Source organism: Xiphophorus couchianus, chromosome 4 (genome assembly GCF_001444195.1).
Source record: "Xiphophorus couchianus chromosome 4, X_couchianus-1.0, whole genome shotgun sequence".
Lineage (NCBI taxonomy): Eukaryota > Metazoa > Chordata > Actinopteri > Cyprinodontiformes > Poeciliidae > Xiphophorus > Xiphophorus couchianus.
The window spans coordinates 36,244,754-36,272,166 of record NC_040231.1 but is presented as its reverse complement, the minus strand read 5'-3'; the positions used below and the strand labels follow the sequence as shown (position 1 = coordinate 36,272,166).

Sequence of the window (27,413 nt, the reverse complement as noted above, 5' to 3'; positions counted from 1 at the left end):
GCGTGGCCTAAGTGATGTCATCATTTGACCGTTGGATATTATTGGACACCTGATGATGATCAATAACTGAAAGTTTGGTGTCTCTGTGAGTTTTTGTGTTAGAAATACAAATTTTTAATTTTTTCCTCTTCATTACAAAATTGAACTCTGTCATTCCGTAGGGCAATGCTGCCCTCTGGTGCCGAATTACTGAAATAGTTTCATTATTTCAGTAATTTGACACCAGAGGGCAGCATTGCCCTACAAATGATGAACATGGACTGTTTAATGTTTAATTACACAGAAGATCTCTCTCATTCGTTCTGAGGGGGCGGGGCTTAGATCACGTCATAATATGATGACATAGGATTGTCAGGCATCCCACCAGGAACACTCAGGCCAATTTTGGTGCAGCTTGGTCAAAAAATGTGGGATCTAGAGGCAAACGTATACCAACAGCGTTGCCGCCATTGAAAACTCTTGGCACTTTAAAGCAAGTGAGACCAACTTCCTATCTGTCATCCAACACAGAATCACCTTGATTAGGTCAAGCGAGCCATAGATGGAACTTTCCAAGGAAAAAAATAGCACTTCCTATTCTGAGGGGGTGGGGCTTAGATGACGTCATAATATGATGACATAGGATTGTCAGGCATCACACCAGGATCACTCAGGCCAAGTTTGGTGCAGCTCGGTCAAAACATGTGGAATGTAGAGGCAAACGTATACCAATGGCGTTACAGGTCACTTCGCCACACCGCCACACCCACCTGCTATGTCAAAGCTGGTCAGGGCTTGAATCCACAACACACCAACATGTCTTCTGTCTCTGGACACAGTTTCATGTTGATTAGGTCAAAGGGGTAAGATAGCAACCGTTCATAGGAAAACATGACACTTCCTGTTCTCAGGGGGCGTGGCCTAACTGATATCGTCAATTGACCATTGGATATTGTAGGACACCCGATGATGATCAATAACTGAAGGTTTGGTATCTCTGTGTGTTTCTGTGCAGGATATATAACAGGGGGTTAGGTGAACTTTGACCCCTGGTAACCCCCCTTCAGCATGCTCATACAGTCACCGTTTTGATAACTTTAAATTGGCCATGCCTTATGATCAAACTGACCGAGTTTGAAGCTGATCAATCAAAATCCCTAGGAGGAGTTCGATCAAATACGAAAGCTGTAAACGTCAAAATCACGGTCAAAATCTGAACTTCAATGCAAAATGGCCGACTTCCTGTTGGGTTTCGACCATGGCTCTAAGAGACTTTTTTGTACGTCCTGACAAGATACACATGTGTACCAAGGTTGATAATTCTAGGTTAAAGCATGGCTTGGGGCTGATCATTTAAAATCTCCTAGGGGGTGCTATAGAGAAATTAGGCCAGGCCCACCAAATTTTGTTATGAATTCCTGTCGGTGGGTGGATAAGGATCCATGAGTTTGGAGCAGCTGAGCCTGAAATTGTGGAATTCAGAGCCAAACGTATGGCAACGGCGTTACAGGTCACTTCGCCACGCCGCCACGCCCAGCTGCTATGTCAAAGCCGGTCGGGGTTGGAATCCTCAACACACCAACATGTCTTCTGTCTCTGGACACAGTTTCATGTTGATTAGGTCAAAGGGCTAAGATAGCGACCGTTCACAGTAAAACATGACACTTCCTGTTCTCAGGGGGCGTGGCTTAAGTGATGTCATCATTTCACCACAGGGTATTTTAGGACACCCGATGACGATCAATCACTGAAAGTTTGGTCCCTCTATGTGTTTTTGTATAGGAAATATAAGAGTTTCGTGTTTCATGGCGAGTAGGTGAACTTTGACCCCTGGTAACCCCCCTTCAACATGCTCCAAAACTCACCAATTTGATAACTTTAAATCAAACATGCCTTATGATCAGACTGACCAAGTTTGAAGCCGATCAATCAAAATCCCTAGGAGGAGTTCGATCAAATACGTAGGCTGTAAACGTCAAAATCGGTGTCAAAATGGGACCTTCAATCCAAAATGGCCGACTTCCTGTGATAGTTGGCTTATAACATTAAATGTAAGTTCTGAGTCTTTTGGTGAGCTCTACAAGTGTACCAAATTTCATGTCTCTACGATGAAGTACGTTCATACCATTGTGTCAACAGAAAATTGCTAGTTGGCGCCGTTGAGCAATTGTTTTTGCGATTTTTGTGACAACCTTAAAATTCAAAATTTTTAAATTTTCTAGTCGCGACCGCCAAGTCTGGTGAGTTTTTGAATATGATAAAGCCCCCAAAAAGGCGCCTCTTTGGGGGGGCAGAATCATATTAATAAGAAACAGTACAGATACAATAGGCCTTCGCAGCGCTTTGCTGCTCGGGCCTAATAATGTTAAATTAAATTTATAAGAGGGGGCTACTAACTGAAAATCTTCCGTTAACTCCTACATTTTTATTGCGTTTAAATTCTAAACCTTTCTCAGACATCTTTTAAAAAAGGAAAATTCATTTTTGAGAGCAAAGATTGAGATTGAGCATTTTGCATAGTGACATTTATGGATATAATATTTTGTTACAATAATTAGAACATTGACTAACAATTCAAAAATTTTTTCTTTGATAGATAAACCAAACTGAATGTTTTGTAAAGAAATAAAATCCACATTTATTGCTTTAGAAGACAGAAAGTTACGAAGTTGATCTCATAAGATTAATACTTCTTTACATTCGTAAAACAAATGTTTAGTTGTTTCCATTTGAGTTGTACAAAAACCACAATTCTCAACATTAAAATTAAAGCTCTCTCTTAAGTCCTTTGAAGGATATATGTTATTTATTATTTTAAAATGTAATTCTTTATATTTAGGATCAGTTTGTCCTCATTTTGACTATCATAGATTTGTTAAAATCTTGTAAAAGAACTGTCCTTTTCATTCTTCTTGCGTACATATTATTTATAGAATACTGATTCAAAAACCCGTTGCTGCATTTATTATCTCTAATGTCCATATACTCAACTTGAATCTTATGGAGTCTTGAGATAGAGAAATTATGTAAATTGTTTTTAACTGACAGTATGAGGACATTAGGGATACTATATAAAACTTTCTTATAATTTGTTAGTGAACAATCAGTTCCATACTTCCTGTTAAATTCCTCCAAACTGAAAATATCACCATTTCCATCCAGTAAATGAGTAATTGACCAGATTTGTTTATTTGTTTAAATCTTTCATAAAGTAGATTTAATGGGGATTAGACATGCATTTGTCTGTGTGAGAACAAAACACTAAAATTGCACATATACACTACTAAAATATCACACACACGCACACACAAAGCATACAGACATATTATTCTGAATGATAGATCGAAAATGTATGTATGAGTATGAACTAACACTAGGCTGAATGAATGACAATGAATGAATGAATGAATGAATGAATGAATGGGGATTAGACTTGTATTTGTCTGTGTGAGAGTTGTGACGGAATTTATAGATCAGATGGCGTATGTGTTGATACAGAAGAGCTTTGATAGGGCCCTGATAGGGCCGGGGGGACTGCCTGTCATTCTTTGCCAAAGGGAACAGCATTACAGCAGCAGTCACACATTACTGTACACACATGATTGTTTAATAATTGTCGGTGATTTCAACATCCATGTTGACAACCTCCAAAACAGAGGGGCAAAAAAGCTCGTTAATATTTTAGAGACTTTTGGTCTAACACAACATGTCAAACAAGCAACACACACTAAAGGACACACACTGGACCTGGTTATCAGTAATGGTGTGAATATTTCCAATCTCTCTGTAACTGATGTCACCCTGTCGGATCACTTTCTGTTATCTTTGAAAGTTCTATATCCTTTAACCCACTTGGATAAACAGCAACCATCACAAAACGTTCTCTCACTGAAAACACAGCAGAAACTTTTAATCAAATCTACTCTTCTTCCTCACCTTTAAGCTGTAATGGCATAGATAAGTTGGTAAATGATTTTCAGTCTAAAGTTTCAGATATAATTGATTCCGTTGCCCCAATTAAAATGAAGGTTGTGTCTGGTAGGAAGAAATCTCCATGGAGAAATGCACAAACAGTTAGATCTGCAAGACAACTCTGCCATAGGGCAGAACAAAAACGGTGTAAAACTCAACTTCACGTTCATTATGACATGTATATGTCATGAATTGCGGGTGATGAGGTGGTGAGGCAGATGCTGTAGACCCAGGATGTGATAAATTAATGATTTTAATGGTGAATGTCCAGCAATTATTTTCACAGTCCAAAATAACGGGCAGCACGGCCGAGCGGAAACCAGGGCTTGATGCCGGTAGCAACCGTAAAAATGAAGGGACAACGGAACAACACGAACGCACATTAGACGAGGACCCGACAAAGACAAAGAACAGGTGACACTAAATACACTGGGGGTAATCAGGGAACAAGAAACACCTGGGAACTAATCCAGGACAACACGGAGACACAGAGACATCGAAAACTCGAAATTAACACACAGAAAACACAGAACACGATAGTACCCCCCCCTCAAGTGCGGCTACCAGACGCCCAAAAAACAAAAAAAACACAAGTGTGGGCGGAGGGGCGCTGGACGGGGGGCCAGAGTCCAGTAACAACAAAAAACTACCCAACGGAGAGGGCGGAGGCACAGGAAAGGCCAAGAGTCCAAAACCAAATAGAGGCGGGAACCAAGGAGGTTGTCCGGCGGTCGCCCGCGGCGCTGGAGGTGGCGACAACGAGTTCCGGGGGCCGCCCAGAGGCGGCGACGACGAGTCCCGGGGAACGCCCAGAGGCGGCGACGAAGAGTCTCTGGTGCCGCCCTGAGGCGGCGAGGAGCACAGAGAGTCGGGGTCTCGGGAGAAATGCAGAAAGTCGGGGTATCAGGTGGGGCCACTAACTGGGGCAGGAAAACCCACTACCCGCGCCGCCTGTCGGCCTGGAGCCAGGCAGGCCGCCTGGAACCCCATCACCATGGGGACCGTGGCTGGAGCAGTCTCTGGAGCGTGGGCGTGGGGCTCAGGAGCACCGGCAGGAGCGCCGGCAGATTCGGGCGCAGCGAAGAGAGGCGGAAGATCCGGAGCAGCGGTGGCGGCGAGGGGCGGAGAAACTGCTGCGGTGGAGACTGGACATTGCGCTGGTCCCGGAGACGCTGGAGCTGGGCTGGTGGAGCGGATGGAGGGAATGTTCGGCTTGGGAGCCAGAGGGTCGCCAGCCATGACAGCTAGAGCTGCCTCACGCTCCCACTCTGCCTCCCTCTGCAATTCCACCAACCCCTGGTGCGGAAAGCGTGGAACCCAGAAGTCCAGCAACAGTCCCAAGTGGATGGCGAAACCGAGGCGTCGGCGAGCAGCTTACGGTTTGGCCATTGCCTCCTCATACTCGCTGATAGTTTCCATGAGTTCTTGTAACTACTCTGGGTCCATGTCGAAAAAATAGCATACCTCACCGTTCGGTCTGGTCGGGTCCTTCTGTCATGAACTGCGGGTGTTGAGGTGGTGTAGGTGGTCTACGCTATAGACCCAGGATGTGATAAATGAATGATTTTAATGGTGAATGTCCAGCAAAACACAGTCCAAAATAACGGGCAGCACGGCCGAGCGGAAACCAGGGCTCGACGCCGGTAGCAACAGTAAAAATTAAGGGACAACGGAACAACACGAACGCACATTAGACGAGGAGCGGACAAAGAACAAGAACAAGAAACACCTGGGAACTAATCAAGGGGAGAACAGGACAACACGGAGACACAGAGACACAGGAAACTCGAAATTAACACACAGAAAACACAGATCACGACACTATAAAGAAAAACTACGTAACTATCATTTAACACTAAAACATGCAAGAGAGGCTTTCTTTGCAGATGTCATAAACAAAAACATTAACAATGCTCGAGCTTTATTTGCAACAGTTGACAGAATCACAAACCCTTCTGTGACGTTACCGCCTGAATTCCAATGTATTGCCGCCTGCAACCAGTTTTCCAGCTTCTTTTCAGAGAAATTTCAAAAAATCAGAGGATTAATCTGTACATCCACTATAAAATCAGTACCAATGCTGTGCCCAAACAAAACAAATACAGGAAAAATGACCCAATTTCAACTACTTAATTATAAAACCCTACAGGAAATTATAAGTCAACTAAGCTCCAGTTCCTGCTGTCTGGATGTTTTACCCTCACATTTCTTTAAGAAAGTCCTGCCTGTTATTGTTTCTGATCTGATCCAAATAGTAACTCATTGCTCTCATCAGGCGTTTTCCCCCAGGCTTTGAAAACAGCAGTAATCAAACCACTTATAAAAAAGAACAGTCTGGACAAATCACTAATGCAGAATTACTGGCTGATCTCCAACCTCCCATTCATCAGCAAAGTTATTGAAAAAGCTGTGTGTAAACAATTAACTAGCTTTCTAACTATAACCAACCTCTTTGACTCCTTCCAGTCTGGTTTTCATGCTCACCACAGCACAGAGACCGCCCTCGTAAAAGTGTTCAATGACATCCATATAAATACGGACTGTGGGAGAACCACAGTGCTGGTTCTGTTGGACCTCAGTGCAGCTTTTGACACTGTTGACCATGACATATTACTGAATCGACTGGAGAGTTGGGTAGGGTTAGGGTTAGGTAAATATTTGTGCCTTCAAGACCACAAACATCTATGCACACACAAAGTTACTTAGCAGCCTTACTAGTGTAATTACTTAATGTGCATTTTATACTGTTCATTGTGTACTTTATTCATAAAATCAGCACAGAGCAACAAAGTGTCAGCTAAATTCTCAGCTCATGTGTGTTTTACTACTCGACATTTTGTGATGTTCATTGTACAAGTATGGTCTTATTAAAGTATGGAGATAAATAGCCTTGAAGTCATGTTGAGAAAAAAACTTGCAGCAGTTGAAGTAAAGATGTATGAGTTGGACAGTGATGTGCAGCTGATGCAAACAGGTATGGCTCCAATCCTACACACATTAATGCAACCTTGTTCTCATATGTCACCACATTTCAGAAGGAGACTGCAGCTCATTCTGAGATCACCTCTGAATGGGCTAGCTGGAGGAGGAGGAGGAGGAGGAGGAGACAGAAAGACAATAAATCAAATTAAGATACAATAATAGCTCAACAGGTTGAGAAGAATGTTGTTGGTCAGATTGAGGTCATGCAGTTGCAGGCAGATAAAAACCTAAGCTTAAAGTGAAAAGTTAAACATGTGAAGCTTGAGGTGAGGATAGCCAACATTGGTTTAAAGATCTGCAGTTTAAGTTATTTTTTACATTTTATTTAATATTATAATGAAAACAAGTTGTTTTGCTATGTTATATTAGTTTTCGTGTAAGTAGAAGAAACCTGAGAGAAGCAAACCAACACTAGCTGCATTATTTATACGTTTGGCTGAAGACAGAACAGTGAGACGGCGTCATTCTCCTTCTAGCATTTCAGAATGTTACACCAAACATCACATTTTTTCTAATCACGTCTGTCTGAAGATTTTTGAAACAACAAAGAAGGAAAATGACATATCATTGTAGTAGCAAAGTGACTTTGATGTGACTTTGAAAGTGTTTTGTTAATGTGGACCGTACCTAAACTGCAACAGTACGGCAAAGGAAACATCTTTGATTATAAATGACTGTGATTTTATAGACAAAAAAAGAGAAATTCATAAGGAACACTCTGACATCAATGTTCTTCTCCTCCACCCTGATACCCATTTGTTTAAAAATGATATCGCTAAAGAGTATCTTTAGCCAAATATCTTTCTTCTCCACTCTCACAAAAAATAAAAGAAATTTGTTTAAAAATTATTTAAGTTTATCTTTCTGCAAAATAAATTCAATATAAGTACCAATTCCTATGAGTTTTGTGACTGAAATATTGAGACAGCTAAACATATTTTTTTCAGTTGCAACTTTATAAATGTCTTTTTTAAAAAAAAAAAAAAAAGATTTTCAAACCTGGATCTTGTAAAAAAAATCTATTCTAATTTGAAGTTTTTATATAATACAGTTTGTTCTTCTGACAGGGGATGAAGACTCTAATGATGATAATAAGTATACCATGTATACAGAAGGTCCATTCACTGGTTCATCAGTATTTCTGGCTACCATTACAGCATTAGGACTAAAGAACACTGAGTTCTTTAGTTGCATTTTACTTTTCAAAATGTTACTGAAAAGTTATATTTTCAATAACATCCATATCTCAGCAGAGGTATGGATGCAGACTCTGCAGACACCAAACAATGAACAAACACACCAACTCCACTGACAGTCCATGTCCATCCAGACTGTTGAGACATTTCTTGGCAACAGGCCTGTGGAAGGCTTGGAACATAAAGTGACTGCAGCATAAATAATGTGTTTCCATCTGCAAAACAAGTTTTTCTTCAGAGAATGTGTATTTTCCAACATTCAATTCAGTTTATTTATATAGTGCCAAATCACACCATGCTTTAATATAGGCACTGTATCTGCCTCTAATTTCATCACTCACATGTGTCATTCTTTCATTTTAAGATAGTCCAGTCATGGCCCACTGAGATGCAGCCTTGTCTCATCCACAGTCATTAATCGGGAGTCTCTAAATGAACCTCAACTTGACTCATCCACACTTTTGTTCACATTTTACTTCACACTATAATTCAGGAAACGTCCAATGCTGTTGGGTTCTGTGGTATCCAACAGCAACCAATGCATATCCATGTGGGTAACATAATGACCCTCTTTGTTTCATTTTTGTCCTCTTTATTTATCTATTTTCAGTTTCCTCTTAATAGACTTAGACTTAGACTGACTTTATTGTCATTTTGCATGCACAGAGTGTATACAGTACGAAATTTCATTGCATACGAATAATGTCTGCATTATAGAAAATATTTATGGGCTAATGCTACAGTATTTCTTCTGTTGTTAATATCCAACCACTTCAGGCAAGATAAACTTTATCAGACTGCATTGAAAGCAGAGTACAAAACCTATTTAACTGGAATACTCATTTGAAAATGTGCATCTGGATAAACTAAGTAGAATATAACCAAATGTTATAAATAAAAATATTCCTTACTTAGAACATCTTTACCATCAACCACCATCTAAACTGTTTGTGAGTAGGAATTTTATACTGGGAAATTTTAATACAGTGAGCAGTATTCTGGATCAAATGCAGGTCATCTGTGATTAGATTTTTAGGTACAATAGTGGCCCACCTCAAATAATGCATCAAACTAAATATAAAGATAGGTAAAGGGTTTGCTGTGTCTCTGTCAGGACTTGGCCTTTGGGGCAGGTGGGTGGGGTACGCAGACTGATGGGCTTGTTTCTTTAACTTTGGGTGATCGACGATCGGTCGATAGTTACAGTCCATCTCATCAACCGATCTTTTTTACCACTGCAAAGGTCTGAGAGGACTACATTTCACAACTGTTGTCAACTTTGCAACTTTGTTGCTATATTTAGTACAGAAGCAAATCAGGCTTTTTAAATATTGGCGATCCACCAGGAAACTGCAATGTTTGCAGAATAGGTACTTTGTTTTAGTAACAGAAATAACAGTTACTCCTGCTGATACTCTCATTGTTCATCGTGGGGCCCCCACCTGGATAATGGTAGGGGAAACACTGGTTTGTGATGGTAAATGTGGGTTCTGCTTTATTTTATTTCACTCTTTCCAATGAATATTTTCATCTATTCATTAGTTATTCAGATTAATGATTCTAAATGGCCATTTTTAAAATTTCAAATAAAAAACATTATCTGTGTGTCATTTATGATGTTCTGTCATTCTCGCTGAATCATAGACAAGTCACAATGATATTGTTTCCAGTTCCAACATCTCAGCTACAATGTTTCAAAATCATTCATCTACGATCTGAGCTCAGCTTCTATTACCTACACCATAGATTTTTACATCCTTGTTTCCAGCATGCAGAATATAATTTAAGTATATAAAACTGGGTACCTTATTTATTTATCACTACTGTTTCAATTTTTTATTTATGAATATGCTTTTTGCTATTGTTGTGAATTTGACTGAAACTGCTCTCTTTATTCTGAAGCTCTTTGGATCAGTTTAGTAAATGGGAGCAAATCAACAATCACCCAGTAAAAACTAGGCCAGGTGCTACAACCTTTACAATCCAAAGAGACATTTTTGTTCTAAGTCCAGCTTAACAAAACTCATTTAGAGCCACAAATGTTATCTGACCTTTGGAAAAGGAGAAGACTCGTAAGTTCTGGCAAATATCTACTGTAGGAAAATTTCTGTTGTAATTTTAAAAAAAAACCTCCCATTTGATTTTTTTTAAGTAAAAGAAGCTGTCTTGTGCTGGTCTTATTGGAATTATTAGCAAAAGTCAAAACTGCTACAATTTATTCCATGAACTAATTTAAACTCATACATAAAAACCTTTAACTAAGGTACACACCTTAAAAAGGGCTTTAAAGATTGTCATATTTAAAGTCTCTTTAAATTATTGGATGAAGTCTATATTTCATGCTTTATGCTCATGGTTTTTTTTAAAAAATAATCCTGTCTCTGTTTCTCTCTCTCTCCCTCTGAAAAATGTTTAGTCAAATACTATTAACCAAAAATAGGTTGTCAAAAACAACTGTTTTATTAGCTGAAATAAATACTCCATTACATGCAAGGTCAAAACACTTCAAAATACTATAGGAAGTCTGGTAAATAGTGTAAAACCTACAGCACACACTCACAGCAGCTTTTTGACAATTTTAGATTCACACTTGTTTAAAAAAATACAAGCACTGAAACATTTCCTCCAATCTGATGCAGAACATATAGCCAAATATGTCCAGAAGCGAGTGAGGCTACATCCATCACTCCAGCTTTTGTCTTCACTGAGGTAAAATTTCCAGTCTGAAGCTGCGGTCCGTTGGCTGGGGGTGAGTGGTCAGCTGACCCTGGATCACGGAGGTCACGTTGACAAGGTTCAAGCCACATCCAGCACAGCACAAACCCTGTAGTGGTTGTTTCAGTGACTTGGTACACTCAAACACACTTGAGCCACCCACCAATCTCACCTACACATGCAAACACACCCCGATAAGGCTGCTCCAAATCCGATGGTGGAAACATTGGAACAGGGGTGATCCAGGTGAGCCTCTTTGCTGGGTCACAAAACAAAAAGGAGGCGAGAGGGCAAGCAGCCATTACCTGAACTAATTCACAGAATGAGAGTTTACTGGTGGCAGAGCCCTGGGAGAAGATCGTTCTCTTAGTGCTTGAGTGAGCAGAGTGCAGCCGTCAGACACGGCACATGCTGAGTTACGCAGACGCTCTCGGTAGTCTGCCATTTTGGAGCTGCTCTCAAGATGCTGAGCGACGTCTCGCAGGCCCTGAGTGAGGAGGACGCAGGCTGAGACCACACTCATGGCCCCCCCCAACACTGCAGTTTGTACCCCCTTTCCTTCGGCTGAGACACTTGCAGCTCTTCCCAGGAACTGAGGCTCTGTGGCAAACCCAACCAAGGCGCTGACCGCCTGGACCAGAGCAGCACTAAAAAAGATGCATCGATTTCTGGTCAGCTCACTGGGCTGGGTCTTAACTTCTTTAATGCAGGCCAGGAAGGCAGTGCCACTTGTGCTTATGCTCTTCACACTCAACTTGAACTGCTCTTTAGCAAAGCGGTCCCTGGATCTCTCACTGGCTAGCAATGAGATATCCGTCAGAGTCTTGAGATTGGTGGAGATGTTTTGGGAAAGCTCAAGAAGAACCTGAGGGGTGAGATCTGCCAGGGGAGAAACTCGGAGGATGCTGCAACTCTGTTCCACCTCATGTCGGCAGCGTGTCACCTTGTAGCGATCAACTAAACCTGGCAGACAGGGCTGTGAGCCAGGGTTCTCCACAGCTGCCAGGTAGGCAGCATGCGTCGAGCACTCAGTCAGAGAAACCACCAAGTCGGCCATCTCCAGGAGACGGTCCCCCACCTCTGTAAAGCGACCCATGTTAAGCTGGCACTGGATGTCGTGGGTGAGAATGGAGAGCTCTTTAGTTCTGGCAATGACTGTGTCACGGCACTGGTCAAAGGTGTCAGCCAGTGCAACACCTTCAGAGGTCAGGACCGGCCGGGTCTCACTGGACAGCAACAGCAGGTCAGCCACCATCTGCACTTTGGCCTTACATGCATCACAGATGAAGGAGAGCCGCTTCCTCTGCTGCACACTGCCACTCAGTGGGCTGCTTGATCCCTCACAAGTGGATCTGCCAGAGCCGCTGCTAGCCATAATGATGAAGGTGAAAGCTTTGCTTATTTCAAGCTTTCTACTGCTGCATTTTTCAGGTTAAATGCTCTTTTATTTTCTTTGGGGTTTTTTTTTTTTTACAAACTTGTCAAACAGTCTTCCTTGAAGTTCCTTCATGTACAGCTCAGCATTTGTAGATAAAGTTTTCTCCTCAGGACTGTGAGCTGAGTGTAAAGACATCTACGCAATTACTGCACTGGATATTAAGATGATTTAGGATCAAACCTTTTCATTTGATATGGCTTATTCCCAGCTGAGTGCCTGGGATATTGATTGTAAAATAATGATAATAACAGTAACAAGTGTATTAACAGAACAGGGTCTCTAGCACTTCTCAGTGAAACTTCTCTACACACTTAACTTGAAACTTGCTTCTAATTAAATGCCCCAAACAAAACTATCTGTTATTATCAGAAGTGTAGTCGCAGGTTCTGGTGGAATAAAAATCACACAGTTTCCTCCCTATCTCCAGAACACACACACTGCAGTTCCACATGTTTTCTCCTCTCCTTTAGCTACAGAACTCTCACAAAGCACAGCTCAACATTAGCTAACAGTCTTTTGCAGTGTTTCTAAGTTACAAGCATTTTGCTCCAACATGAGGCTTGTAACTGGATCGCAAACTTGTCCACAGAGAGAGTGACCTGTTCATGCTGGTTCCGATCCGGGCTCCCTCCGTGCGGCTCTTCAGGACAGCGGGGACTTTGGGCTCGCTCTCCAGCACCATTGTTTTAGCAGTTCCAACGAGAAGAGGGCAACAAACAACAACAACAACAACAAAAAAAACTCTTTCAGTCTGTTTTTAACCTCTTCCTTCTCAAACTGAGCCCTGGGTTCGAAGCTATCGGCTGCTCCGGATGCTTCGGCATCATCCGTCAGTTACTCTGCGCTCCTTCCAGTTTGAGCCTGGACCCGGTGCAGCCCCACATTTCCTCTGCAGGGACTTGCTGCTGTCCATGCTACTCGGTGCTATTTCAGTCCATAGATGACCTGTTCTAGAACCACAACATCGTAAAAATGCGAAAAGGAAGTTCGGTGTTATTCCCAGAGATCCAAAGTAATCCTGCGCGCTCCCGCTGCATTACTATGAGGAAGCAGGGAGGGTGTGGTCCGCTGAGAGGCTGTTGGTCCGGACAAAGTTTCAGCAAACGAAGCACACAAAAAATCCTCCTCGTTGATCTTACTTTCCAACAAGACAGTGAGTCGTTATTGTCTGACTTTGGCGAAGATCATCTGTTGGATGTTCGATGGCTTCACAAGCACTTGTAGTTTAAAGCCTGCCGCTGTGGCTCAGCCTCTGGTCGTCAACAGCGGCGCTAGCCTAGCAATAGACCGGAAGTTAGTGTTTTTAAAAATAAGAGCTGACGGGCCAGACAGCTGCAGGAAACTGTGCAACACTTTGGCCTGAACTCAAAAGAGGCGGAGGAGGAATATTGAATCATCTTTTTTCTTGGTCTCATTTAAAATTCAAAATGCCTATTTTTTTTAATTAGAAATTGAAAGTCTTACTGTTGATCTGACTATAAAAAAATATACTAAGATTAAAAAAGAATAATAAAACGTGAGTCTCTCAGGGCGCAGGGGAAGCTTAGATTAATATGTATTAATTATCATGTTCTACACTTCTGAAATTGTAAATAAACTGAACTTATATAGCGCTTTTCCAATTATTTTGATCACTGAAAGCACCTTACATTCACAAACACACATTTATACACCGAGGCGGTACGAATAGGCAACAGGGGGTTAGTATCTTGCCCAGGGACACATCGACATGTGGCAGGAGGAAGCTGGAATCGAACCTGCAACCTTCCAATCACAAGACCCACAGAGCCACAGTATATGTTTCTTTGCAAAATAGTGATCAGTTGGTTAGATTTGAAAGCTTTTGACTATTCTTAGAATGGTGCTTTTCACTTTCATGTGAAAGTTGCTTTAAAAAGAAAGCCAATTCCACCAGAACCTTTCTCCACATCAACACTCAGTGGGGTTTCCTGTTCCACTGCTGTGACAAAGTAACATTTAAACACAATTGGAATAAAAGCTAGTTAAATCCCAGAGATGAAGATAAGTTTAGTGAGACTCACTTTCCTCTCCCATCCTGTTTCCTCCATCTTTCTCCTCTTCGTTAGTTCTCTTGCAGATGACTACCACAGCCAAAGTTTGACTACGGGTCTGACGTAAAATAGCAGTGGCATCCATGTGTTTGACACCACACAGTGTTAGACCATTAATGGACAAAACCACATCTCCTTTTTGAATGGTTCCCTCTTGAGCTGCCAGTCCGCAGGGGAACACCTTGTGCACCTGTATGGCAGATTGGGTAAGTTTTAAACACTGACAAAATGCTAAATTTATCAGATTTGATCAATCCCTCCATCATTTCCTGACTTCATAAAGGAAAGGGTCCAACACAAGCTGTGTTTGGATTGGGTTCAGACTGAACATTGTTGGGCCATATAGATAACACTTTGAGGATCCCCTTGACTGTCTAACATACTCTCCCAGAATGAAGCAAAGCTTGCTTTTATTTTGGAGGAGCACTGTGTGGAAGGCCAACACAGCGCTCCTTCCTCCCCCCTTTGCCTCTGAACGGCTCAGAGTGTTTGAGAGGCAGGAAGCAGCAGCGGAGTCAGAAACTCTTTCTGAATGAAGTAAAACGGTCCGTCAGGAATGTTGCCATGAATATTGCTGGTTTATAACATCTTGTATGTTTACTTTATATATAGGAACCAAATGTTTTTGGTTAAATTGACTTAATTCTGGAATAGTCACATGTCCAATATCTTATTGCTAACTTTGTCTAAAAGTTAACGACTCTTGCCACAATGTTTTATTTCATCACGAGACTGAAACAGCAGCAAATTGAGCCTTTTTTTGTTAAAATAAATTTAAAAATTGATTTAAAGCATTTTTAAAAGTTCTCTAGTTTTTTTTTTTAAGTTAAATGTTAACAATCTTTTCTCTTTCCATTCCTAAAATTAATTTCACAAGAAGCTTTTAGCAGCTTCTCACACGTTGTGTAAAATCCTGAAAAACACAACCTGCTGATAAGCAACCAGCTAGAAACTTTGTGGTTTGACTCCACATTTGGCAACAAACTTGCCTGACCATTATGACGCTGAGTTCTGCTCAATTCTCATCTCCCTTCAATGCTCTGTCTGGGATTTCTCCCGGGGAGCTCGATTTCTCAGGATGAATTTCATCCGGGGCCTATCAGCATTCAAAAGGAGGAGTTGTAATCATTGATGGTGGCACCACAAGGTGTTGCAAACTCCTTATGATCTAAGCTTCCATAAAAGGGAAGCTATCAGGGTTGTGGCCAAGTGTCAATTTCTTGTGTGTGTGTGTGACCAGGTGTGTGTTGGGCCCACATGTCCCATTATTTGACAGTTGTGGTAGGTTTGGAGGAAACTTTTTAAATTGATTGTTTTTGATAATTTAGCATGTGCTGATGCAGGGCCACACAATTAGTAATGTTCTGATAGTTGGTGTGTCTAGGCGAGTAGCTAATTGACACTGCAGGCTTTACATATTTGTGTTTATAATCAAACTACATTGCATGGTTTTGTTTTTTATATTCTTGTTTTTGTCAGATAGGTTGACAACAGAACCTTCAGATTTGACTTTGAGTGTTGGCTTATGTGAGCCTTGACTCCAGAGGAATTTTGCAGGGGAGGTCTTGTGGAAAAATCTGTTCCCCTGTGTCAGGAGCGCGCAGCCAGAGAGGGTTCGTTCATTTTTACGGCGCTTCTGTCCGATTTTTTGGTAAAACAGCTCATATAATCATGTCAAGGTTGTAACTTTCAGCTCAATCGGCTAAAAGAAGGAAAATAAATAAACAAGGTCTTGCGTAGAGTTCTTCTTTACACAATTTTGTGTTGTTTCTTTAATGGCCAAGAGAATCAGGCTTTTTCCTACTTTTGTCACTTAAGCCTGACAAAAAAACTCAGTCACCAACAGGGCCGTGCAGAGATCTTTGGAGGGCGGGGGCTCAACGTTGAACAACATCTTAAAACACATAGCAACAACAACAAATATTGTCAAAAATCTAACATTTAGTCGGATCATACTATTGTCACTATGTGGGAGCAATGCAAAGCAAATTTAGTCTATGTTTTCTGATGTTTAGTTATAATGTTTCTGTTTCTGCTGCTGACAGTGCTGGAGCGCTGTGTTGATCTGAGACTGTAGTTTTTAAACAGACCATCAGAGAGAAGGTTGCTGGTTATGAAGTATGTTATTAAATAAGCAAATTTACTGCTATTTTAATAAATAAGCCTTACTACTTCTGTTTAGCCTCTATAATATCTTGTCTGCAGACTGCTTCAAAGATCAAAGAAGCTCAAAGGGGTTAACTCTACATAATTTTTGATGTTAGCACCTCTGATATCTAGAATTGCAGGACATATGTATCAAAGCAAAGAAAACTTAGTAGCTGCTGTTGGGGCCTCCAGACATTAAGGGGCCCCTAGAAATGGTTGAATTGTAAAACAGACAATACATCTAAACCTGTAACAGTCATGTTATTGAGAATGACAATGTTATTAAATTATATTTAATGCATTCAGCAGAGAAAAACATTTTTAAAAAATTGTACATTTTAGATTTAATTAGGAAGTTTACTTTGTAAAAGTGTAAAGAATCATCTGTATAGTTTGATTACTGTGTTACCATGGCTACATGATGTAATCTTTGTGTTTGAGCTGGGCTTGCTCACAAATACATTACAGCAAATAACCAATATTCAGTGACTGATTTTAAACTCAGCCAATTGTCACAGACTTCATCTACATTTAAACACTGTTCTTGATGCTGATGTTCTTAGTAGGAGATGGTTGGCGGGGGTTAAATCATGATTCTGTCTAAGGCCCCATATTACCTTGGGCCGGCCCTGCATGAACAGCGAGCCGCATCTTTGCGCTGAAATCTACCTGGAATCCCCCGGTAGCCCTTATGCCAATCTGCCCTGCTTTTGGAACATCTTGATTCATTTAATGGTGGCATGTTTGGTTGTTGCTGCAGTCCAAATGGTTGGTAAAGTATTTCCGCTGATGCTTATGTGATATTTTGTGAGCTCCAAATGCTGTTAGCTGGATCTTTCTTTAGCAATTGCGGTTTTGCAGTAACTTCTATTCACAGTTGCTCACCTCCAGCCCAGATCCCGTCAGCAGCGGTGAGAACTGCTATTTTGTTAAGAGAGCGAACAGTGAGCAGGCGGTACCGGGGCTCTGAGGTGCGTCGTGGTGACAGTATCTTTATGTCAAGATATCAAGTTCTGACCACAGTGGTTGGACCGACTTGTAGGGAACCGGGCATTTAGTCCAGCACCGGGGCAGCCTGATAAAATTAAAGGTAGAAGTTTTCTCTGCAGCCGAAGCATGTCTGTGTTTAGGGGAGAGGAGGGTCTTTCCACTACGAGGACAATTACAAAAAATAAATAGAACCTTTTTTGTTAACTTCAACATCAGGCCTAGGTTTTTATTCACAAACAGGTGTATGTAAAAATTTTAATATATATTTTTGATAGAGGGCACAGATCCGCCCCCCTCCTCCTCACCAGGTGCCAAGTGACTTAACATGGAGGCAGAGAGACTGAGAATCCTCCTTCACTGTTAGACCGAGGCCAGCCAGACTAATATTACAAACATTACAAACTGACAAAAATAAAACAAACCAACATGCAAACAAACAAGGGGAGTATACATTAAAATGAATCCGTCCGTACTGTGAGGATTTGGTTTTTCCCTGTGTTAAGTTAGGTTTTTGTCCTGTCTACCCCTTGATTGTTCCCGGTTGTGTCTCGTTCATGTGGTTTGATGAATCCAGGTTTTCCCTGCTCCACAGTGATGGGAGCATCACAGTAAGAAGAGAGGAGGTGAAGTGAAGCACTCATCATGCCGAGTGCCTACTGTACAAGCCTGAGGGGGCAGTGTTGATCTGGAGTTGTTGCAGTTGGTCAGGTCTAGATTCAGCAACAATATATGCTCAAAGAATGAGGTCAGCTGACTACCAGAATATACTGAATGACCAGGTTATTCCATCAATGGATTTTTTTTCTTCCCTGATGGCATGGGCATATTCCAAGATCACAATGCCAGGATGTATCAAGCTTGAACTGTGAAAGAGTGGTTCAGAGGAGGCTGCACAGTGGGGCAGTTGAAAGCACTGTCAGAAAGACTCTTGTAGCTGAAATGTGGTATACAAATAAACTTTGTTGATTGATTGGTTGATTGCAGAAAGAAGATCCTGGGTTTGAATCCCTGCCAGGGGTGTCTCAGCATATTCTCCCTGTGCATGTGTGGGTTCTCTCTGGGTACTGCAACAGTCAAAAAACATGACCAGGTTGACTGGTCTCTAAATTCTGCTTAGGTGTGAGTGTGTGTGCATGATTTGTTTATCCTGTCTGTCTCTGTGTTGCCCTGCAATGAACTGGCAATCTGTCCAGGGAGACCCTGCGTCTTGCCCATTGACAGCTGGAGATAGGCACCAGCACCTCATACCCATACCCATACTCATGACCCCAGTAGGATAAGATGATGGATGGATGGTTCAGCACCATCATCACCCAAACATGTCTCTTAAAGAAACCTGCATGCTCCCATGAAGATCAGGACTTTTGTTCATTTTTTTATTACTTCATCTTTCACCTTTGAATATTTCCCAGAGTTCTGTTCAATCCATAATCTGAACATAGAGGACTGTCTATCTAAAGAAGTGGTTTAAACTGCAGTCCTCATCAGCCAGAGTCCTGCAACTTTTAGATTTGTCCCTTGCCCTACATACGTGCATAAAGTGCCAAAACTCCCTCATTAGCATGCAGTCAATATCTACATTACTCTGCTAATGAGCTTATATTGGAGCCATGTGTACTGAAGCAGAGAGACATCTAAAAGTTGCAGGACACTGACCCTGGACTGGAATTTGATACAGGTGACCTAAACTGGAGGAAAAGCAGGGACACCATACTGAACTTTGGTACTGAAGAACTTTGATGAGTGATCAGACAAGGCTTTTTCTTCCTTGTCAATATCTAAATGACATAATTTAAGTGTTTCTCTGTAACTGTAACACATGAGGAGTAACAATAAAAATGGATTCAAGATCAACTCAATTAAAAGTTGTTACTGGCCACCAGGTATTAGAGAGATTTGATTGGATTTGATGGAAACACAGATCTTTGAGGTGGTTTCACTCTCTTTTTCTCTCTCTTTGTTTCTTTCTCTCTGTCTCTCTCTACTATGACATGAACAAACTTATTTTATGAACAAACTGATAAGAGTCACAAAGTCAGCTTTATTTTGAAATCTTGTAGCCCCGGTTGTGCGCCATCTCTGACACGCCCCTGTTGGCTCGTGACCGGTTGATTTGTGACCAATCACAGCACACCATCTGTAAACATGGCGTCTTTCTGCAAGTTGGCATTTGTAGTTATTCTGCTCTGTACATGTTTGCTATATATTTCAGCAACAGACAGTACAGGTAAACCTAAGAAAAAGAAGGACATTCGAGACTACAATGACGCAGATATGGCGCGGCTTCTGGAACAGTGGGAGGTTTGTGAACTTCCTGGTTTACATTTAAATGTTAGCCTGCTTGTTATGTATCCAGGACTAATAAAACTTCCTTAGTAACCGTTGCTTGATACGATTTTCAAAGAAAATATAGTGATCAATAATAATCTAACAGAAACAGCGGGTTTATTTCACCCATCACCGTCAGACAACATTATCGGCAGGTGAAGAATTTGATGGTGGTGGCAGTTAGAGTTTTCAGGATGTACATGTTCGGGGGAACGGGTTCTACAGTAGCCCTTTGTTGGGAGGTGTTACTATATACATGAAATTGTTTGAATTGAAGAGAGTTCTTCACTATCAGCGAATTTAGTAAAACCAGTGTCTATGTACTCTGTGGGGCCAACTGGCCACTACAAATTGTTACCTCCTGAAGCTTGTTTAATGGAACTAAATTTAAATCCTCAGCACAGGAGGAAATTGCAAAGTAAAGAATAATTTATAATTCAGACCACTAGGTTAATTCATCAGTTAAAGATAGACTCTCTGTCATACAGAAAGATGACGATATTGAAGAAGGGGACCTTCCTGAGCACAGACGGTCTCCTCCACCCGTTGATTTCTCCAAGGTGGATCCCTCCAAGCCAGAGGACCTTCTTAAGATGTCAAAGAAAGGCAGGACTCTGATGGTCTTTGCAACTGTGTCTGGAAATCCCAGTGAGAAGGAGACTGAGGAGATCACAGGCTTGTGGCAGGGAAGCCTCTTCAACGCCAACTATGATGTTCAGAGGTAATCACACAATAAATTCTGTTCTTGTCAGAATTTTACATAGACTCAACCACAGGGAATTCTAGGATCTGACCTTTAGGGTGCTTAGCCCACAGCAGGGCTAAGACCCAGGAGAAGATATTCGTTGCTACTTTTTTCTAATTCTCATTGTTTATTTACATACATTCATATACATACAAAATAAAATAGTTTTGTCCAACTTAAACTGTTAACAACTACAGAAAAAATTTAGAGACCACAAAATATTTGCTTGGAATTTCGGAGACATGTTGTCAATAGTTCATAGAATAAAAGAACGATATTAATTTTACTCAAATATATACCCTTAAAAAGTAAAATCAATCACGTAAAGTAAAATTACCAGTTGGTTATTTTACTTTACTTTACATAATAATTTTCAGTTTCAAACTGAAAATTCTGTTTCAGTTTGTAACATAATTTCAAGACTACATCGTACCTGCCAACATCTGCTAACATTAATGACACACAAGCTTTGGATCTGTGGGATCTGGGTCATGTTCCCCCCAGGAATTAAAATAAAATTACTCATTTCCAGTCATTTGAAGAACATTTTACTAAATTCATAAGATTAATAAACCTAAAACCAGTTTATTATCTAGGTACAAGTTCAGGTTAATGACTAGTAACAACTAGTCATTAACTTATTTGAAAATCATACTTAGAAATTGCATTACCATTATTTTTATCTGAATGTTATGTGGCTGTTGGCCTTTTTTCTTTAAACAAGAATGTTTGTCCATCTATGGAGAAGTAGGCATTGTGAGTCGAGGTTTTACTATTTCAGTTCACAGTTCTTGAAGTGAGTCTATCAGAGTTTCAGTACCAAACACCTTTCTACTCACAGACACAGGAACAGCCTAACCCTAACATTCTGTACTGTTCCTTAGTTTTACCTCAGAGAGGTTTGGGAAATTAATTACAAAACAACACAACAGTCACTAATCAAACTTCAAACTTCTAAAAAGAGCAACAAGAGTAATTAACAAGGCTAAGGACCAGGATCAGACTAACCCATTATTTATCCAAATATTTTGCATACATCAGAGGTCGCACTAGACTTTTTTGTGCTCTGTCATTTTGACAGACAGCATTAAAAAAATGGTCATGTTCAATTTTTACCTGTCAAGTTATAACCATAGTAACATTGGCTATTTTAGCCAATGTTATTTTTATGCGGTTTTGTTAATATTCACCTAGTTGAACCGTGAATCCAGATCCTGTCGCACATAAAGCAGATAAAGGCATCTAACTTTTTCTCCATAGAGACAAAAACCACTGACTGTGGCCCCAATAAGTTATAGTAAATGAAATTAAACAACTCTACTTAAATTAAAAGCACTTCCTGCTGGGCTCTGAACACACAGCCTCACAAATTCCTCCTGGTTGCATCTGCAGAGAAATCTGCGTTAATTTAATTCAGTTGGATCTGTCTGATCCAAACTGATCCCAATCAAACCATTTGAGCTCTGCTAGCTTTTTATCCTCTTTAGTTTCCAGCTCCATTTGTTAAATCCACAGGATGAGTTGAGTTCAATTCTTCATAGTGGTGGAGCTGCGTCCGCATTGGTTGTGCAGTTAATTAGACTGCACATATTATGGTCTAATTAACTTCTGCACCTTTATTTATTTCCTCAAGATAAACTGCCAGCTCCTCTGGTTAGAGTACAAATGGATTAGCTCAACATTGCATTCTCTTTAGTTTTCTCTGGTCTAGAATGGAGACTTGAATTAAAGGAGCCATTTCAACCAAAGGTTTGAAATGTGCTTCCTAACCATCCTCAACATGCTGTCAGAAAGACTGGTCAGAAAGACTCATTTAGTTCACTGTCAATGAGATGAAATTCAGAAAGGATTTTTCTTATTGATTGATTTCCGTTGCCTCTAGGATAAGCGTAAAAACTATAATATCTGCGCATGTGCACCATTCAAGGGTGTGAATTATAACCTGTCAAATGATTGATGGCTTTAAATTTTTTGGTCATTAAAAAACAAAGAAACGGTCGAATATGGAAAATATTCCGTTATCACAACCTTTGGAACACGTACAACATTTTGTACTGAACAACTACAAAGTACTCTTTCCATTAATTTCCATTAGTAAATATCACAAAAATAATACTAAATTAAGTACTACAATACCACTTAAATTGCCCATTGCAAAAAATGGGAAATTTAATTTGCAGATAGCAAATTGCCAAATAAATAAAGGTGCTGATGATACAAGTCTGCCTACATATAGCTAGAATGATCTTTACTGATTTCTTTGAAAGCTGGTTCTGGCCCAAATTTACACAGGGGCCATTGGAGTTAGTGTTTTTTTATGGAGACACTAACGGAAGAATGATTAAAAAAATAAAATAAAAAAACAGAGCAATATTTCATTATTTGATATATTGAGTGAACCAAAGAGCCACTTCAGAAATCTTCAGAGATTTGAGGTTGTAGATCCTGATCTAGCAGATGGAAAGTGTGATCCTATCTCCATACAGCAGCTAAATGTACTATAATGTTTAATTCATTGTTAAAGTAAAAATGTGAAGGTTAAAAAAATCCACCACTGAATATTAACAAAAGATATTTATTTAGTATAATTTCTTTGGTTCCTCTGTTGGCCCCCGTCTAGAACCGCCCCTGGACTGAAGGTCTGGAGATTTTTTGGTTAATATGTTTTTCCTTCATTGATAGGATCTGAATAAACACGCAGAAAGTCCTAACAAACATTTTTTTAATGTAGGAAATATTTATGTACTTAATAGTACATAATGATTTCTACATGCATTAATATAATCTCATTAATGTAAAAACAAATCACTTCATAGTGAAATTGTGTTCTTCAATTGTGTTTTTGACATGGAAATTATTACAAAAAAAAATAGTAATTAGCTCTGCTGAGGGGCCCCTTAGTGACCCTGGGGCCCTAAGCGGCTGCTTAGTTTGCTTATGCCTTGGGCCGGCCAACTCCTTTTTTTATTTTCATGTGTTTGAAAAGCTTACACTCACTTTCAGAATATGTAAATAACTCAAAATGCCCAAGTAGACGTGTTCATGGATTTGTCATGGCCAGTCACAGCACCGGAACGACAAAGAAAATAACAATATGTGAGTTAAGAGACTCATTTTTTATTTCAGGCTGAATTATATGTATTACCGGGGGCTGGAGGGGATTTCAAGTTAGCTGTTGATTAAATGGGTTAAGTGATCCTCAACTTGAAAAAGTTTGAGAAACACTGCTCTATACATTCATCAGTCTGAACTCTTATGTGAAATTATTCATTTTATTTTTTTGGTTTTTGTCTGTACATTGCACAACTAAACAATATAAATACGGCTTATTATAGGAAATAAAATAAGCCTGCTTTAGGCTTCTTTCCTAAAATTACACATTTTGGGTTATTAAAATTCTCTGTATTTTATGTTTGCTTGGATTTAATAAGTTGAAATTAAAATCACCACCAACAAATATAATCCAATTTTTCACATTAGTTCCTCCAGGTTAGAACCTGGTGTCCTGTAGCTTATAGTTTTTCCCTATTTATTTCAATTATAAAGCATTCATTCACTTTGTCTACCACAGCTGAAATTTTTCCACCACTTTATAATTCATGTCCACATACATGCTACACCACCCATTTTGTTTTTTCTATTCATACATCAGGTAGTTCAAAATCCATGTCCTTTTCTGTTGATCCATGTTTTTAATATTAAGAAGAGGTGTGACAATACAGACTTCTGTTGTTAAAGTGAATAATTGATATTCTGCTTTCAGTTGTTAAACATTGTTAAACTGCTCAACTGTAACCCTAATCAACAGTTATTGTTGATATGCAGGAGAAAAATATTTTCTCCTGCAAAAATATTATTTAAGTTGCATGACTTTGGACAATGTAATGTCCAAAGTCCAAACTTATTGCACAGTTCCATGTGACGAAGAGCTTCTAGACCTTTTGGTGAATGGTCAGCATTGTCATCTGGTTTGGATGCATTGAGTGTCACTGATGATTTAATCTTTGACATATCTCATGATGAATAGCAACTTCATGCTTGTTTCGGTGTACTAAGTAACTTAAGTTACGTTATGTTAAGTTATGTTACTTGAGTTGTGTAATTTTTATTTTAAAAATATTTTACTTATTTGTTAAAACTGTCACCATGTTGTGACAATATAAGACAGATAATTTGTGTAGAGATTGATCTCCTCCACCTCTTCCTTGAGCTGTAATTACCATCTGAAGGAGGAATTGCAGGAGATCATATTGTACAATGTTACAATATGACACTAGCATATCACACTAGTGATGCCACTATTTCTGTTTGTTCTTCCAGGTTTGTAGTGGGCTCAAACAGAGTAATCTTCATGCTGCGAGACGGCAGTTTGGCCTGGGAAGTTAAAGACTTCCTTGTGGCTCAACAGCGGTGTGCAGATGTTACGGTGGAGGGACAAGTGTTTCCAGGAAGCATGGCAAAAAAAGACAAAGCGAAAGAAACACAGCAGAATGAAGTCAACATCAAGAAAAAAGGCAGAAAAACAGAGAGCAAAACGCCAGATGTGAATGGAAATCATGCTAGCAATCTCAAGCAGGAGCTTTAATAGCATTCAAGATGGGAAGCTGACGAGCCACTTCCCATTTTCTTCTGACCTTGGAAAAAATGCAAGACATGTCGAAAGACATGTTGAAGGCCATATATGAGAGTCGTGACGAGAAAAGCAGTTGTGTCCTCATAGTGATGTTGGCTGTAGGGAATTGTATTTGATATCTTTAACCTTGAAAGAAATCACTCACTGATTTATTTTTTTTTACATTTTGTAATTGCCAATAAATATTTAAATCATTTAAATGCTGTTGAGATTTTTGCTAAACGAGTGTCATCAGTGAAAACCAATAAAGGATACACACAATTACCAGTTGTACTTGTTTAGTTTTGATACAGTGACTCTTTATGCTCTTAGTGATTCATTATAAATGACCACACGCATTTCTCTTTATTTAAAAACATATTCAGACAATGGAAATAACATTTTTAAGAATTGAGAAGATGTCTCCTGACTCAGGCTGACCTTGATATGTCTAAAATCCCAAAATCTCTTGAAGAATCCGGTGGCCAATGATTTTGACCCTTGTCCAGTATAAATGCTTCCTGCCAAAATGATGGCTGGCCTGGTGATGTGGCAACGTTTGCATGTTTCTGTGTGCCAACAGAATACAGTAATGAGGATGGAAAACAGAAATTATAGGAAGTAAAAGAAAAAAGACATGATTTGATCATTGAAATGGTTGATCCTCCATCTCATGAAATGGCTGCCAGACTGAATAAAGGGCAGCGGAACATCTGAAATTGGAGAGGGAGCAATGGTGAGGATAAAACTGACTAGTGATGACATAGAAGACGTAGACTCACCGGCCACTTTATTAGGGACACCTTGCTAGTACTGCCTTCATTCTTCGTGGCATAGATTCAACAAGGTACTGGAAACATTCCTCAAAGAGACTGCTCCATATTGTCATGATGGCGTCACACAGTTACTGCAGATTTGTTGGCTGTACATCCATGCATGGGCAGAAATCCCGGAGAGTCCAGACATATTGTCCCTCCCCACAGAAATCATGAAAGAAACTTTTGTTTCTTTCATGAAACAATATCAATAGTAACAAAGGAGGCAATAGTAACAAAGACTGAAATAAATCCGAAATAAATCTGCCATCATTAAAACTTGTTTTTAGTCGGAGCCAAAAACACTTTTAAGTTTTTGTAAAAGTGTAGCAGATCTATGACTGAACCTAACTGATATCTAAATAACATTTGAATCTTAGTTTAACTTCTATGGGTTGTTCACTGAGAAAAATACATGTTTGAGCATTATCATCATTTTTGGTCTTGCAGCTTGAACACATTAAAAACTTTTTAAACCACATTTTACGTTACATTTCACTGCAACTTTGTCGACTCACTCCCAAAATTGCTCTTAAGAAATATTTCTTGTCCCCCCCAATAATGAGATGGGATTTCCTCTCATCACCAGCCTCATGATCCTTTGATCAGTTTATGTCCTCTCCTGTTATTAATTTGCTCACCATCTTCATTCATCATGTCATTCAGTTTTTCCTCACTTTTTATTAAAGCAAAATTTCCACACCACTGATTTCTCACTGTTCAGCATGAATCAGCATCAGATTCTCTGTTTTTTTCATAGTTATTATTTATGATTCACATTGACCGTTGTTGACCGCAATAAATAGAACCTGGCGATCCACTTTGCCCTCACCACTGAGAGGAATTTTTTGTTTTCAAAGCCCTGAAGAATTTCAAGTGCATCCTGGGTGATGAAATGGCAAGCATGCGAATAGGGTCTGCGAGTTCGGAAGAAGATGGATTAAATAAAAGTGCCTTTGTTTCCTAATGTTGTGAAATGAGTGAGACCCAAAGACAGCCTGAAGCCTCTCATCAGTCCAGTGAGCGGGCTGACGCTTTCGCAGATGTTGACAAAGAACCAATGTGCTTGACTAAAATACACATTTATTTAAACATTTAACATACAAAACAATTTACTGTACAGGGAAACTGTACATGTGCAAAGTATTCAAGCTAAAGGAAATAAGAAAAGTGGAAAACAAACTCAGCTAGAACAGTTCTACAAATTGTTACTTTTCTGTTGCTCTAAATAAAGGAGTTATTTATTTATAAAAAAACTTTATTATTTACTTTACCCTCATTTACATGATTCTGTAATTTATGTGGGTCACCAAGGTAACCTACTTTAACTGTTTGTTTTAAACAATCTAAATAGAGCAGTTAATTGATTGTAAAGTCTGTAGATCAGGGGAGCCCAAACGTTTTGAGAAAAATATCCACTT

The 27,413-nt window shown here is 39.8% G+C and overlaps 2 protein-coding genes and 1 long non-coding RNA gene across 3 annotated transcripts; 1 reads left to right on the top strand and 2 right to left on the bottom strand.

Annotated features, from left to right (window-relative positions):
- On the bottom strand, nt 1–26,495 carry LOC114142900 (uncharacterized). The gene is made up of 4 exons (XR_003595126.1): nt 26,485–26,495; nt 16,179–16,185; nt 5,790–5,793; nt 1–904 (listed from the first exon to the last, which is right to left on the bottom strand). It is a non-coding gene; the product is annotated as an uncharacterized LOC114142900 (long non-coding RNA).
- tlnrd1 (talin rod domain containing 1) lies at nt 10,567–13,574 on the bottom strand. The gene has a single exon (XM_028014458.1). The coding sequence runs from the start codon at nt 12,217–12,219 to the stop codon at nt 11,155–11,157; it is 1,065 nt and encodes a 354-aa protein (XP_027870259.1). The 5' UTR covers nt 12,220–13,574; the 3' UTR covers nt 10,567–11,154.
- On the top strand, nt 19,613–25,468 carry mesd (mesoderm development LRP chaperone). The gene is made up of 3 exons (XM_028014459.1): nt 19,613–19,793; nt 20,309–20,541; nt 24,886–25,468. Exons 1-3 carry the CDS (start codon nt 19,638–19,640, stop codon nt 25,148–25,150), a joined length of 654 nt encoding a protein of 217 aa, XP_027870260.1. The 5' UTR covers nt 19,613–19,637; the 3' UTR covers nt 25,151–25,468.
- Nucleotides 26,496–27,413: the final 918 nt, after the last annotated feature.